The sequence below is a fragment of the Ranitomeya variabilis genome, chromosome 2, assembly GCF_051348905.1.
Source record: "Ranitomeya variabilis isolate aRanVar5 chromosome 2, aRanVar5.hap1, whole genome shotgun sequence".
Lineage (NCBI taxonomy): Eukaryota > Metazoa > Chordata > Amphibia > Anura > Dendrobatidae > Ranitomeya > Ranitomeya variabilis.
This window is the reverse complement of record NC_135233.1, coordinates 146483059-146498054: the sequence shown is the minus strand read 5'-3', so window position 1 is coordinate 146498054 and position 14996 is coordinate 146483059. Positions and strand designations below refer to the sequence as shown.

Genomic DNA, 14996 nt, shown 5'->3' with positions numbered 1-14996 from the left:
AGCCTTCTAGTGCAGCCCAATGAGCTACAGCGCTGAGGAAAAAAAAATGTAGCTTCCACTGTCCCTGCAATCAAAAGGTGGTGTTGGACAGTGGAAATCGCTACAGCACAAGCGGTTTGTAGCTTTATGTACCCTGCCTATCACTATCCCTGCTTCCGAAGAAGCGGCAGCAACCTCTCCCTACGCTCAGATCAGCAGCAGTAAGATGGCGGTCAGCGGGAACGCCCCTTTATAGCCCCTGTGACGCCGCAGAAAGCAAGCCAATCACTGCAATGCCCTTCTCTAAGATGGTGGGGACTGAGAACTATGTAATCACGCTGCCCACACTCTGCGTCCACCTTCATTGGCTGAGAAATGGCGCTTTTAGCGTCATTGAAACGCGACTTTGGTGCGAAAGTCGCGTACCGCATGGCCGACAAGCACAGGGATCGGCTCGGTTTCATGAGACGCCGACTTTGCCAAAAGTCGGCGACTTATGAAAATGAACGATCCGTTTCGCTCAACCCTAGTCATTACTATATGCCATGCATATGGGTAACGAATGTTAGCTAAAATTGTTTTTGCGGGCTGGCAACTGCTGACATCATATAAGTATGCCATCTGTTAAACAATTGTATTACAAATATTTCTTTTGGACTCTGCACTATTAGATGGCTCACATAGTTAGTGATGCATGCTCTACCATTCATTTCCCACAGGATATTTAAATTGGGATAGTGGGGCCTCAGCGCCGCCTTTTGCTGTTTCTTTGTGTATTTTAACTGATCTTGCATGATGGCTAAATATTTATCTATTTAATAAAGTATTTCATTTGATATCACTGTAAATATGTTTCTCACGACCTTTGTGAGCATAATCTCTAGGTGAAATTATGTGTGATTAAAACCATAAAACCCAATATGGTTAGATTATAAGTTTAGTATATGATTATGAGCAACCCCTCAGGGTGTAAAGGGAGTTACACTTAATAATTTCAGAGGATTGTTTAGGTTTTTCATGACATCCATGGTTTCCTGACTACAGACAGTCATTGCTTGCAAAGGATTCACTACAAAGGATTTAAAATTAACATTTTATTTATAGTATTCCAAAGAAAGGAGTATAAAAAACGCCAAAGAGTAGATAATTAAAAAGTAATTTTTATTAAATAATTAGACATACAAAAATCACATAAAACATAATTCAGAAAAATATAAGAAAAAAAGAAAAAAGGAGGAAACAAAAACAGGTACACAAAGGGAAGGTCACAAGTCCACTGTATGACCTGGGAAAGCAAGGGAAGTGTTGCAATGTAAACAATATAAAAACCAGGTGCAAAGATTAATGATTATGCAGTAATCCCACAAGTGTCATACTAAACAGAGCACCAGCAGGTCAAATCAGCACATGTTAATGTACCAAAATCAATGCTCACCCATAGTAAGTCAGGACTATAAGATGACCTTCCCATGACCCCTGACACGCGTTTCGCGTGATGGCTTTCTCAAAGGAGAGATGAGGGGCCTTTGATAATAGAACGTGCTTGTTGATTATTGTATTTGATTTTATTTATAGTAAAGTTAATTTGTTCAATTACTTTTGAGCCCTTGAAATGAGGAGTGTAGTGACATGGTGACAGTGTCACTGGGGTTTAGGCCAGGGGGGCGAATCGATACACAAGGAGCGAGAAGACCGAGGTGTGTAGAGTGAACAGGACCTGAGCTAGGCCAGTCATGTGATCACAGGGGCGGAGCTAAGACGGTCACGTAACCACAGGGGGTGGAGCTATCCCGCGAGCAGACGGAGAGCCCACCGTGGTGCGGAGAAAGGTGCGCAAACCAAATAATGAAGTCAAAGCAAAGCCAAGGGTCAGAAGCCAGACAAGTATCAGGTAAAAAAGGGCAAAACAAACGAGTAAACAGGGCCAATCCAAGGGGTCAGAATACCAGGAAGGAAAGGTAAAGTGGTAAAGGGACAAGCTGGGTTATGCACAGCGAAACTCACACACGCAGAGGAACAGCGATTACAGACGAGTAACCTGGGTCAGCAATCTCTAGCCGAGTATACAGAAGTATCACTGGACCCAGGAACTACTAGCTTTAAATAGCCGCCCCAGAGCCAAAGAGAGGCGGACAAATTAACCCTGACCTGATCAGGATGGAGCAGAACCACCCCTTCCTTAGTCATGACAAGGAGGCCTTGTAGGAAAACGCTTGCAACTCCTAAATGCTTCCCAGAATATTTTTGTTCAACCCCTTTAATTTACCATGAAAGTCTACACTTCAATTGCATCTCAGTTGTTTCGTTTTAAATAAAAAATATTTCTGGTCGTAACTGTGTGTATGGGGGGGGGGGGGGGGTTCTAGCGCTTTTTCAAAATATCAAAATATAACCAAATTTTATGCATTTACTAACTTTTTTTAATTTTAATATTACATTTTTTGTCTAACTAGGTGACTTTAAAATGCAATCTGCTCCTCTTAGGCTAATAGGTATACAGCCATAGTACCCTTGGATTTTTTTTTATAAGAGCCCTACTTGGCAAGGAAGCCTATTTACACCACACAATCGTAAATGTGTATGCCAAGTGGGTGATAAAAAAAAGATTGCTTCCAGACCTTTTGGTTAAGATCAAGTGTAGTATATTTTGAAAAGACTGATTTTTTTGCCTGAGCTGCTCTATTGCATCATTATATCATGCACACTGGGAATGGTGTACTGGACAGTACACCGTGTGGGATATTATAATCATCTGGTGGAGACCCTGGCCCTCCAGGATTGAGGTCATTAGGTTAGGTACATTTGAGTGCATGAGGTGCACAGTGTCCCTGAGTTGGTGACCCTCGGGTGCCTTAACTCACTGAGTGTGGGAAACACAGTTGAGTTTATGGCACTTTTGCACTGTACTTCAATTTTTTTTATTCTTTTTGTGCACAAACACTTTTCCAGGCTTTTTGGCTAACATGGGAAATTTTTAAATTCCAGTCAAAGATCTGGCTAATATTGCACTAAAAAAGCTTCACTAGTTATTTAATTGTTTTCACTTTTGTGTCACGCAATCACTGTATGTCCTGGCACTTGGACTTTTCAGGGTGAGGCTCCTCATGGGTTCCCTCTTGATCGGTCTAGAAGGCGAGTGTGTGGCCATCAGGTTCCAATCTCCCCTGAAAAAAAACAGATTCTCTTCTCTCAGGAGAGGAGCTGACATATATTTTTCTTAGTTTTGCTATTGAGACTGAGATTGAGTCTCCCTTGGCTTTGTTTAAGATTGCTACTAGTCACCGACCTCCGTCATGGCCTTCTGGGTCTGAGAGAAAAGAATTAGGTATTGGAAGCCTTTCTTCTGTTAGACATCACCCATATTGACCGCATTCTAGTGCACTTTTTAGTGGAACTTTTTTAGCACATTTGTGGTCAAATAAAAAAAAGTCTCTAGAACTATTTATAAACCACATGGAAAATGTAATTGGTGACAGATTGAGAGTTACTTATCGAAAGATAATTGGATACATCCAAACAGACAGACATGGTAAGAAAAACAAGGGCTTCTCCCAAGCAATATAGTGACATACAAATAAATGCTGGTTAAACACTTGTTGTTTATAGAGGACAAATAAATAGAAAAGGAACTAATGTGAACAGTATAAAAATGTACAAGATGTACAAATCAGAACACATTGTACAGAAAAGGACAAATTTCCGCATTTTGGGTATAGAGGGACCATGTCTGAATAAAAGTAATTCTGAAGAGTAGTAGAGCGTCGGGTGGTTTCGTCAAACTCAATTTGACAGGTGGACATGCTCCTATCAAAGTGTATCAAAGTGTGTAACCCCACCCCTCCCCTGTCTTCTGACAGCAGCTGTGTGACTGCTGCCCCTCCCTTTTTGATATAGTTTAATATTATTATCACTGCATTTGATACAGTGTTTATTATCCCAGTAATTGTTTTATATTAGATTAATGTGCTGTATTAAAGTTTACTCTTGTTTGATAAGCCTGTGATAGCAGAAACACAGGCTCATTCTCCCTATCACAGTGTTTAATATTGTTAATGCAGTGTTTATTATCCCAGTAATACACAATGTAAGAGCCCCGTGATATTGGGATATGTCTGCAGGCATCATTTTACACAAGATTCAGGAATCCTGCAAGAATCACATGCCATGTCATTTGTGTCTTAGAAACATGACGTGTCATCTGTGTCTTAGATTAGTATTAGATGTTCATATGTAGCTGTTTTGAGAATAAGGGCATTGTGTGTCTTAGAATCACGAGTTTCACATGACAGACATGTCTGCAAATAGCATTTTACAGGGCGAGTGTGCCTGACCCCCCTCCCCCTTTCTGAGAGCCCAGACAGATGATCAAAACACAGAAAGCTTTATCAGAGATTTAGAGTCTGTATAATTATCGGACTTCAGTATCGCTGTAAGCTGCAGACTGCCCATTTGATAATAAATTGTTATCAAAGTGTCAGCAAAATGTATTAAATTGATTACTGATACTCTTCCAACAAATTGATAATAATATCAAAGTGTATTATTTTATTTATAGTTCCAATAATATTTATTCTCTTTTATTGACATTTTCATAAACCTATAGTCCCAATAATATTTATCTGACCAGCAGATAATTAATTAAAATCGCATAAAGCGTGTTAAATAGACAGCACACGGATACCGCAGTGAATCAAAATGTATTAAATTGATTACTGATACGCTTCCAACAAATTGATAATGATATCAAAAGTGTATTATTTTATTTATAGTCCCAATAATATTTATTCTCTTTTATTGACATTTTCATAAACCTATAGTCCCAATAATATTTATTTGACCAGCAGATAATTAATTAAAATCGCATAAAGCGTGTTAAATAGACATCACACCAAAATCATAGTGAATCAAAATGTATTAAATTGATTACTGATACGAGACTCACATGACATCTCATGGCTGCTGCCAGCAGCTGTGTGCCTGTCCCCCCCTCCCCCTTTCTGAGAACCCAGACAGATGATCAAAACACAGAAAGCTTTATCAGAGATTTAGAGTCTGTATAATTATCGGACTTCAGTATCGCTGTAAGCTGCAGACTGCCCATTTGATAATAAATTGCTGCTCCCCCTCCCTTTTTGATATAGTTTAATATTATTATCACTGTATTTGATACAGTGCTTATTATCCCAGTAATTGTTTTATATTAGATTAATGTGCTGATCATTTATCAGTTTTTCATGCGTATCACAGAAAGATTTAGCTTGATCTGTGCAAGTTTGTATTAATTTTATTAGATTGTGGAAGAATTTTATTGACATTTTCATAAACCTATAGACCCAATAATATTTATTTGACCAGCAGATAATTAATTAAAATCGCATATAGTTCAGCGATAATGTCAGGTGTTGGACAGACATTTATCAGTTTTTCATACGTATCACAGAAAGATTTTAGCTTGATCTGTGCGAGTTTGCGGACATATGTATATTCTGTGTTTGTGCATCATTATTTCATACTGTGATTCTCATTTTATGAGCTTTATAACACAGCAGACTGATTTACGGACATATTATGTTTAATTATTAGTTAATTGGGCAGGCATTTATCAGTTTTTCATACGTATCACAGAAAGATTTTAGTTTGATCTGATTTAAAATCATATAGTTCAGCGATAATGTCAGGTGTTGGACAGTCATTTATCAGTTTTTCACACGTATCACAGAAAGATTTAGCTTGATCTGTGCAAGTTTGTTGGCATATTAGAAAAAGTACATTTGTATTAATTTTATTAGATTGTGGGAGAATTTTATTGACATTTTCATAAACCTATAGCCCCAATAATATTTATTTGACCAGCAGATAATTAATTAAAATCGCATATAGTTCAGTGATAATTGGGTAAATGAATTGTCCAGTGCCAGCATAATTTTTCAGCGTGTCCAGGGGTTGTGTTTAACTATCCTTTTAGAGTGTCTAGTAGTTTATATTCTTTGTCTGATATATTTCTACACAAAGCTTCAAAACTATTTTGTAATTTATAATGTATCACAGTAGTTTCATATGAAGTTACATCTTAGGCTCTGTTCAGACTATTGCAATATCTGTAGCTTAAAATAGAGCCAAATAGCTACTTTCAAATCCGGACATACACCATTGATTTTAATGGGGTCTAAGGGGCTTCTATCAAGCTTTTCCACATAATAGTTATGGAAAGAATAATGCTACAGAATTGACCGCTCCAGTTATAAAATAAAAATGATGAAAATTATCCTGGCACTGGACAATTCATTTACCCATATTTATATAGAAAAGGTAAGAATCACAACTGAAGAAGACGCCGATAATACACGAACAAAAGTAGCATCAGGAAAATAAAATACTGTAACAATTATCACTGAACTATATGCGATTTTAATTAATTATCTGCTGGTCAAATAAATATTATTGGGGCTATAGGTTTATGAAAATGTCAATAAAATTCTCCCACAATCTAATAAAATTAATACAAATGTACTTTTTCTAATATGCCAACAAACTCGCACAGATCAAGCTAAATCTTTCTGTGATACGTGTGAAAAACTGATAAATGACTGTCCAACACCTGACATTATCACTGAACTATATGATTTTAAATCAGATCAAACTAAAATCTTTCTGTGATACGTATGAAAAACTGATAAATGCCTGCCCAATTAACTAATAATTATACATAATACGTCCGTAAATCAGTCTGCTGTGTTATAAAGCTCATAAAATGAGAATCACAGTATGAAATAATGATGCATAAACACAGAATATACATATGTCCGCAAACTCGCACAGATCAAGCTAAAATCTTTCTGTGATACGTATGAAAAACTGATAAATGTCTGTCCAACACCTGACATTATCGCTGAACTATATGCGATTTTAATTAATTATCTGCTGGTCAAATAAATATTATTGGGTCTATAGGTTTATGAAAATGTCAATAAAACTCTTCCACAATCTAATAAAATTAATACAAATGTACTTTTTCTAATATGCCAACAAACTCGCACAGATCAAGCTAAATCTTTCTGTGATACGCATGAAAAACTGATAAATGATCAGCACATTAATCTAATATAAAACAATTACTGGGATAATAAGCACTGTATCAAATACAGTGATAATAATATTAAACTATATCAAAAAGGGAGGGGGAGCAGCAATTTATTATCAAATGGGCAGTCTGCAGCTTACAGCGATACTGAAGTCCGATAATTATACAGACTCTAAATCTCTGATAAAGCTTTCTGTGTTTTGATCATTTGTCTGGGTTCTCAGAAAGGGGGAGGGGGGGACAGGCACACAGCTGCTGGCAGCAGCCATGAGATGTCATGTGAGTCTTGTATCAGTAATCAATTTAATACATTTTGATTCACTATGATTTTGGTGTGATGTCTATTTAACACGCTTTATGCGATTTTAATTAATTATCTGCTGGTCAAATAAATATTATTGGGACTATAGGTTTATGAAAATGTCAATAAAAGAGAATACATATTATTGGGACTATAAATAAAATAATACACTTATGATATTATTATCAATTTGTTGGAAGCGTATCAGTAATCAATTTAATACATTTTGATTCACTGCGGTGTCCGTGCGCTGTCTATTTAACACGCTTTATGCGATTTTAATTAATTATCTGCTGGTCAAATAAATATTATTGGGACTATAGGTTTATGAAAATGTCAATAAAAGAGAATAAATATTATTGGGACTATAAATAAAATAATACACTTTTGATATCATTATCAATTTGTTGGAAGCGTATCAGTAATCAATTTAATACATTTTGATTCACTGCGGTATCTGTGTGCTGTCTATTTAACACGCTTTATGCGATTTTAATTAATTATCTGCTGGTCAGATAAATATTATTGGGACTATAGGTTTATGAAAATGTCAATAAAAGAGAATAAATATTATTGGAACTATAAATAAAATAATACACTTTGATATTATTATCAATTTGTTGGAAGAGTATCAGTAATCAATTTAATACATTTTGCTGACACTTTGATAACAATTTATTATCAAATGGGCAGTCTGCAGCTTACAGCGATACTGAAGTCTGATAATTATACAGACTCTAAATCTCTGATAAAGCTTTCTGTGTTTTGATCATCTGTCTGGGCTCTCAGAAAGGGGGAGGGGGGTCAGGCACACTCGCCCTGTAAAATGCTATTTGCAGACATGTCTGTCATGTGAAACTCGTGATTCTAAGACACACAATGCCCTTATTCTCAAAACAGCTACATATGAACATCTAATACTAATCTAAGACACAGATGACACATCATGTTTCTAAGACACAAATGACATGGCATGTGATTCTTGCAGGATTCCTGAATCTTGTGTAAAATGATGCCTGCAGACATATCCTAATATCACGGGGCTCTTACATTGTGTATTACTGGGATAATAAACACTGTATTAACAATATTAAATACTGTGATAGGGAGAATGAGCCTGTGTTTCTGCTATCACAGGCTTATCAAACAAGAGTAAACTTTAATACAGCACATTAATCTAATATAAAACAATTACTGGGATAATAAACACTGTATCAAATACAGTGATAATAATATTAAACTATATCAAAAAGGGAGGGGGAGCAGTCACACAGCTGCTGTCAGAAGACAGGGGAGGGGTGGGGTTACACACTTTGATACACTTTGATAGGGGCGTGTCCACCTGTCAAATTGAGTTTGACGAAACCACCCGACGCTCTACTACTCTGAAGGCTTTGATGGCAATTTAAAATGTAGGTTAGTCATTTTGGCCTCCAGAGGAGCCAAACTTTCATATGGTTGAAATGGTGGAATTAGCTTTCTCAAAGTCATGTACACACCTCATATAGAGAGAACAGGTCCTATATTTATTGGCAATGCGTATTCTTTTAGCCATTAATATATATTGAAAAAATGTACAAGCAATTATAAAAGACGGAACCTCTGCTGTTTTGTGATTGTGACCTACCTTTTCTGAAGAATGAATCACCAAGTTTTCCATGAGTATTTTCTGATTGTTCTTTCATAGAGTTAAAAGAAGTGCGGCTTGCTACAAGTTCAATTTGTTCCTCATTCAATGGAAGCTGATAGAATTCTGATATTTTTTTCAGTGCTGTGGGAAAGTCCTTAATTCAAGGAAAAATAAATAAAAGGCGTGTATTCTTTAACTGGAATCTAACAGCTAATACATGCTGCCCAATCTATGGGCAGCATTGATCAGACACCGACTGTATGCCATCAGCCATATATTTGAATCTAAAACTCTACATTGAGAGAAAAACACTTTAAAAACTAATTCACTATATTGAGATGATATACATGCACATTTGAGTAAAAAGTCAGTCTTCCTCCGTTTTTATCATTTAATTTAAGAATATTTTCTGTACTATTGCTATAATTAGCTTAGCTCCTTAAGGGCTGCAATCCCTTTTTCCTCAGAAGAGTCCCCCAAATATCACAGAGAGTAATGCTAGTGGGACCTTCAGCAATGGATTGTAACTCAGTTTTCCTGCGGCACCTTAAGAGAGCAACTGATAATTGCACAGTGCCTAGTGACAGTGCCCATAGAAAAGCCAAGTCCTCAAATTCAGAGAAACTCCGATTATTAATGGAGGACTTAAGCAGAGTCATAGAATCCTAGAAGGTTAGAGTTGGAAGGGACCTCCAGGGTCATTGTGTCCATCCCCCTACTGAATGCAGGATTTACTAAACAATCTCAGACAGAAGTCTGTCCAGCCTTTGTTTGAAGACTTCCATTGCAGGAAAACGCACCACCTCTCGTGGCAGCCTGTTTCACTCATTGCTCACCTTCACTGTCAAAAAGCTTTTTCTAATATCTAATCTCTAAAATGATGCCGGGGGGGGGGGTTCTGAACTTATGAAATACAGTGTGCCTAACAGTATGTGCACAAGATGCCCTTTTCAGGGAGATTGCAGAATGGAAACTGCCTAAAAAACCTTGAAAACACTCAAATGGATGGAAACATGCATTTCTATATAAAAAAAAACCTTTCTGTTCATATATTCAGCCCTTTCAACATCTTTTAACTGCTTCAGGTTTCTAAAAGTGCTAAATGGTTTTAAAGAACATGGCTTTTCCATCCTTCTGGCATTTTCCCTTTGAAAATGTTCTGTTCTTTACAAATAACCCCCCCCAAAATTAAAAAACATGGCATGCCCCCCCCCCATTTTTACAACCAGCCTTGCTGAAGCAGACAGCTGAGTGTTGCAGCTCCCAGCTGTGAGTTGCCTGGTTGGTTATCAGAAATAGGGGGGAGTTCTGGCTCCTACAGACCAGTTAGACGCTCCTAATCAACTTGTTACCTGCATTAAAGACAGCTGTCTTACATAGTCACCTTTATTAAAGACTCCTGTCCACAGTCTCAATTAATCAGTCAGACTCTAACCTCTACCACATGGGCAAGACCAAAGAGCTTTATAAGGATGTCAGAGACAAGATCATAGACCTGCACAAAGCTGGAATGGGCTACAAAACTATAAGTAAGACGCTGGGTGAGAAGGAGACAACTGTTGGTGCAATGGTAAGAAAATGGAAGAAATACAAAATGACTGACAATTGATATCGATATAGGGCACCATGCAAAATCTCACCTCGTGGGGTATCCTTGATCGTGAGGAAGGTGAGAGATCAGCCTAAAACTATACAGGAGGAACTTGTTAATGATCTCAAGGCAGCTGGGTCCACAGTCTCCAAGAAAACCATTGGTAACACATTACGCCATAAAGGTATCCTGCAAGGTGCCCCTGCTCAAGAAGGCACATGTGCAGGCCTGTCTGAAGTTTGCCAATGAACACCTGGATGATTCAGTGAGTGATTGGAAGAAGCTGCTGTGGTCAGATGAGGTTTTTTGGCATTAACTCAACTCGCCATGTTGGGAGGAAGAGAAATGCTGTCTATGACCCAAAGAACACCGTCCCCACTGTCAAGCATGGAGGTGGAAACATTATGTTTTGGGGGTGTTTCTCTGCTAAGGGCACAGGACTACTTCACCGCATCAATGGGAGAATGGATGGAGCCATGTACCATAAAATCCTGAGTAACAACCCTCCGCCAGGACATTAAAAATCATTCGTGGCTGGATCTTCCAGCAAGACAATGACCCAAAACATACAGCCAAGGCAACAAAGGAGTGGCGCAAAAAGATGCACATTAAACTCATGGCCTAGCCAGTCTCCAGACCTTATTCACATAGAAAACTAATGGAGGGAGTTGAAGATCCGAGTTGCCAAGCAACAGCCTCAAAATCTTAATGATTTAGAAATGATCTGCAAACAGAAGTGGACCAAAATTCCTCCTGACGTGATCAAACCTCATCATCAACTACAAAAAATGTCTGACTGCTGTGCTTGCCAACAAGGGTTTAAGTCATGTTTGCCAGAGGGATCAAATACTTATTTCTCACTGCAAAATGCAAATAAATTTATATAATTTATACAATGTGATTTTCTGGATTTTATTTTTGATATTCTATCTTTCATTGTTAAAATTAACCTACCCTTAAAATTATAGACTGTTCATGTCTTTGTCAGTGGGAAAACTTACAAAATCAGCAAGGGATCAAATGCTTATTTCCCCACTGTAATTCTCATCATTTTCCTCTGCTCGCGCCGATCGGCGGCAGAGCAGGGGAAAATGATGAGAGCCGTCTTCAGCACCTGCCACCGGGGAACAGCGCTTACTGTAGCGCTTCTTCGCTGGCGCCGATGCGTGTGCACGTGTGCAGGATATTTTGCGGCCCATGCTGACGGTAAAAAACTGACATGTCTATGTGTGGGGCACACGGACACATGAAAATGAATGGGTTTACATGTGTCAGTGTCTCCGGTACGTGTGAAAACTGTCACCACTAGTGTTGAGCATTCCGATACCGCAAGTATCGGGTATCGGCCGATACTTGCGGGTATCGGAATTCCGATACCGAGATCCGATACTTTTGTGGTATCGGGAATCGGTATCGGGATTAATATCAATGTGTAAAATAAAGAATTAAAATAAAAAATAGGGATATACTCACCTCTCCGGCGGCTCCTGGACTTTACCGCCGTAACCGGGAGCCGTTGTACCTAAGAATGCGCGCTTGAAGGGCCTTAGATGAGGTCACTGCGCTCTGATTGGTCCGTAGCGGTCGCGCGACCGCTACGCGACCAATCAGAAGCTGCGGACGTCTTCTAAGGTATTTCAAGCGCTTGAAAGACCTTAGGTGACGTCACTGCTTTGTGATTGGTCGCGTAGCGGTCACGCGACCGCTACGGACCAATCAGAGCGCAGTGACCTCATCTAAGGCCCTTCAAGCGTGCATTCTTAGGTACAACGGCTCCCGGTTACGGCGGTAAAGTCCAGGCTGCGTCGGAGGGTGAGTATATCCCTATTTTTTATTTGAATTCTTTCTTTTACACATTGATATGGATCCCAGGGCCTGAAGGAGAGTTTCCTCTCCTTCAGACCCTGGGAACCATACAGGATACCGTCCGATACTTGGTGTCCCATTGACTTGTATTGGTGTCGGGTATCGGTATCGGATTAGATCCGATACTTTGCCGGTATCGGCCGATACTTTCCGACGGTATCGCTCAACACTAGTCACCACATGTACCGGAGACATGCATGTATAAAAGAGGCCTTAGGCATATGTAGCGCCCCACTGCCGCAGGGCCGAGGGGTACCCGGTACCGGGCCTCTGAGTCTCTGCTCTGGGGTTGTCACGGTGGCGAGGCCCCGGTCCGTGACCCTGCCGAAGGGCGCACAGTATCTGATAGATGTAGATGGTGGTGGTGGTGCGGTGCAGTAAATAACGAGGACACCAGGCTGCAGTCTCTTTACCTCTTTACTGAAGATCTCTGGGTCCTCAGTCCGGAATACGGTTCACCAGGCTACGCAAGTCCGGCCGGCCCAATGGCACCTCCAGAGTTCTCTTTGCAGGTGGAAATCTGTGCCTTCCCGCTAGCGCTATGTGTTGTGGTCCTCCCCTGCTGTGCTTACGGGATAGTACCCCACAACTGTTGTGTCTGTTTCTGATGTTCCCTCACAACTCGTTCGGATGATGTTCTTCTCCTCCGTCCCTCCCTGATGTTCTGGTTAGGACGGCACCCGTATGACGAGTAGGCTCGGAGCTCTTCCGGGACCCTAGCGTCGCCCCTCTCCTAGTGCGCCCCCCATGTCTTCATAGGTGATGTATGTGAGACAGCCCGCCTGAGACTGACTGTCCTGCCGTTGGTTTGAAGTATTGCTTGGAGCTAGATATATAAATACTTCCTCGGCGTTCCGGCCGCCGGTTGTGCGCCTCAGTAGGATGTTGCCTCGGTCTTACAGCACGACTCCTACTGGTATTTCTCCTCTATTTTTGATCTCGTTTCTCACTCAGCACAATATATCTCGCTTCTGTTCCTTTCTCAGGGCACCGCCGCTATGCTGAGCAGGCACGGTCCCGTGACGTTCTTTCTTGTAGCCAGGCCTCTGTCAGGGTCCCAAACCTGACAGGGACCCTACCGAATCTTCCCCCACAACACCCTCTGCCACCAGGTGTTGCCTGGTTCCAACCCAGTCAGCTTTCTGACTAACTTCCTGCCTGACCCCCAGTTTACCCACACGGTGAGGAGTGGCCTAATAAATAGCACCCTTAGCTCCCCCTGGAGGCCCGACTGTGAAATGTATTGGTGTATGTGATACCTGGTCAGATGAACTCCTTCAGTGCCATCAGACGTACCATAGCCCCCCTTAGCGGCGGAGCCACAGTACTGCAACGACCAGGACTCTGGGGCGCTGCACATAGGTCCTAGAATTATCCGGGGGAAACCCTTATATATAATACTAATTTAATATGTCATATAAATATAACTGCTTATCCTTCATAGTACAATGTATCTCATAAATATCATGCAAGTATGTGTTATATGAATGGCTATTCAGAAATGGCATAGTTAAAGGGAGTTAGAGGAAAATATAGACTCCTCTGTAGCAGGTGGTAAAGAAGTCTCAGTCCCTTTTTTTACTGCATATCTCAGTATGGTTGGATAAATGACCAAAAAGAATACTGGATAATTGATAAATAAAATGTCCAAACAAGAAGAAATCCTGGGTGGATTGTGGAAGTTAGAAGACGGAAAGATGTTTTCTGGGCTTATGTAAAATAAACTTTAATCATTATAGAAATTAAAATTTTTAAAACTTTCTTATATTAATGATGAAGATCTGTGATTTCAGTCTATAATCAGAAACTACAGTCTTTGCTTCCTTGTCCTGAAGACTTGCCCCAGTATTGATCAGCTACAAAAAGTACACGGTTCATTACATGGTAGACTTAATGAAGTTGTATGAAAGTAAAAAAAATATGTTTTTTTTTTCCCAGAAACAGCAACCTTCATGCCCAGGGGCTGCATATGGTAATTATGATAATGATGATCACTCTCATATAAATAAATCTATATTTTTTTCTCTGCCTCTTCCATTCATGCAATAGATAATGACCACACGATCTTATGGAAACCCAGCTTTGTGCAACCACTTTATTAATGACTGACAGCCTTCTGTACAAATACTTACAGAAATAACTGTACATTTATAATTAGGACTACCAGTTAACTACTAAACCCCGAATGAGCAGAGATTTTAAGAAAATAAAATTATATATATATGAAATTTTTCCATCAATCTGCTCAGTTTCCCATGCTTGGTATCCTGCTGCTGGCAGATCAGACTGCATGTCCGATATAACAGGTTCCCTTAAAGGGACAGGAAGTCACACTTACCATTTTCATTTCTTCAAATGTTATTGCCATCATAGTTTTATCATTGAAGTGTTTCTCCCAGGCCACAACAAAATCAAAATACTGCCCATAACACACTTTAGAAAAAAATAGAAAACAAGTTTTTAGATGAGGAATTTGAAGCAAACAAACAAATCCAAATGTCACATTCACTCTACATTCAAGGCTATTTAAAGTCTACCTTTTCCTTCA

General features: G+C 39.6%; 1 protein-coding gene across 2 annotated transcripts in view; it reads right to left on the bottom strand.

The window, feature by feature from the left end:
* The window catches only part of LOC143804701 (sulfotransferase 6B1-like), a 93890-nt gene that overhangs the window by 15258 nt on the left and 63636 nt on the right, over nt 1-14996 (bottom strand). For both annotated transcript variants that reach the window (XM_077283061.1, XM_077283062.1), the window contains 2 exons: nt 14787-14881; nt 8989-9145 (listed from right to left, as the gene is read on the bottom strand). In XM_077283061.1, the coding sequence (XP_077139176.1) occupies nt 8989-9145; nt 14787-14881 (252 nt within the window). The remainder of the gene's footprint in view (nt 1-8988; nt 9146-14786; nt 14882-14996) is intronic.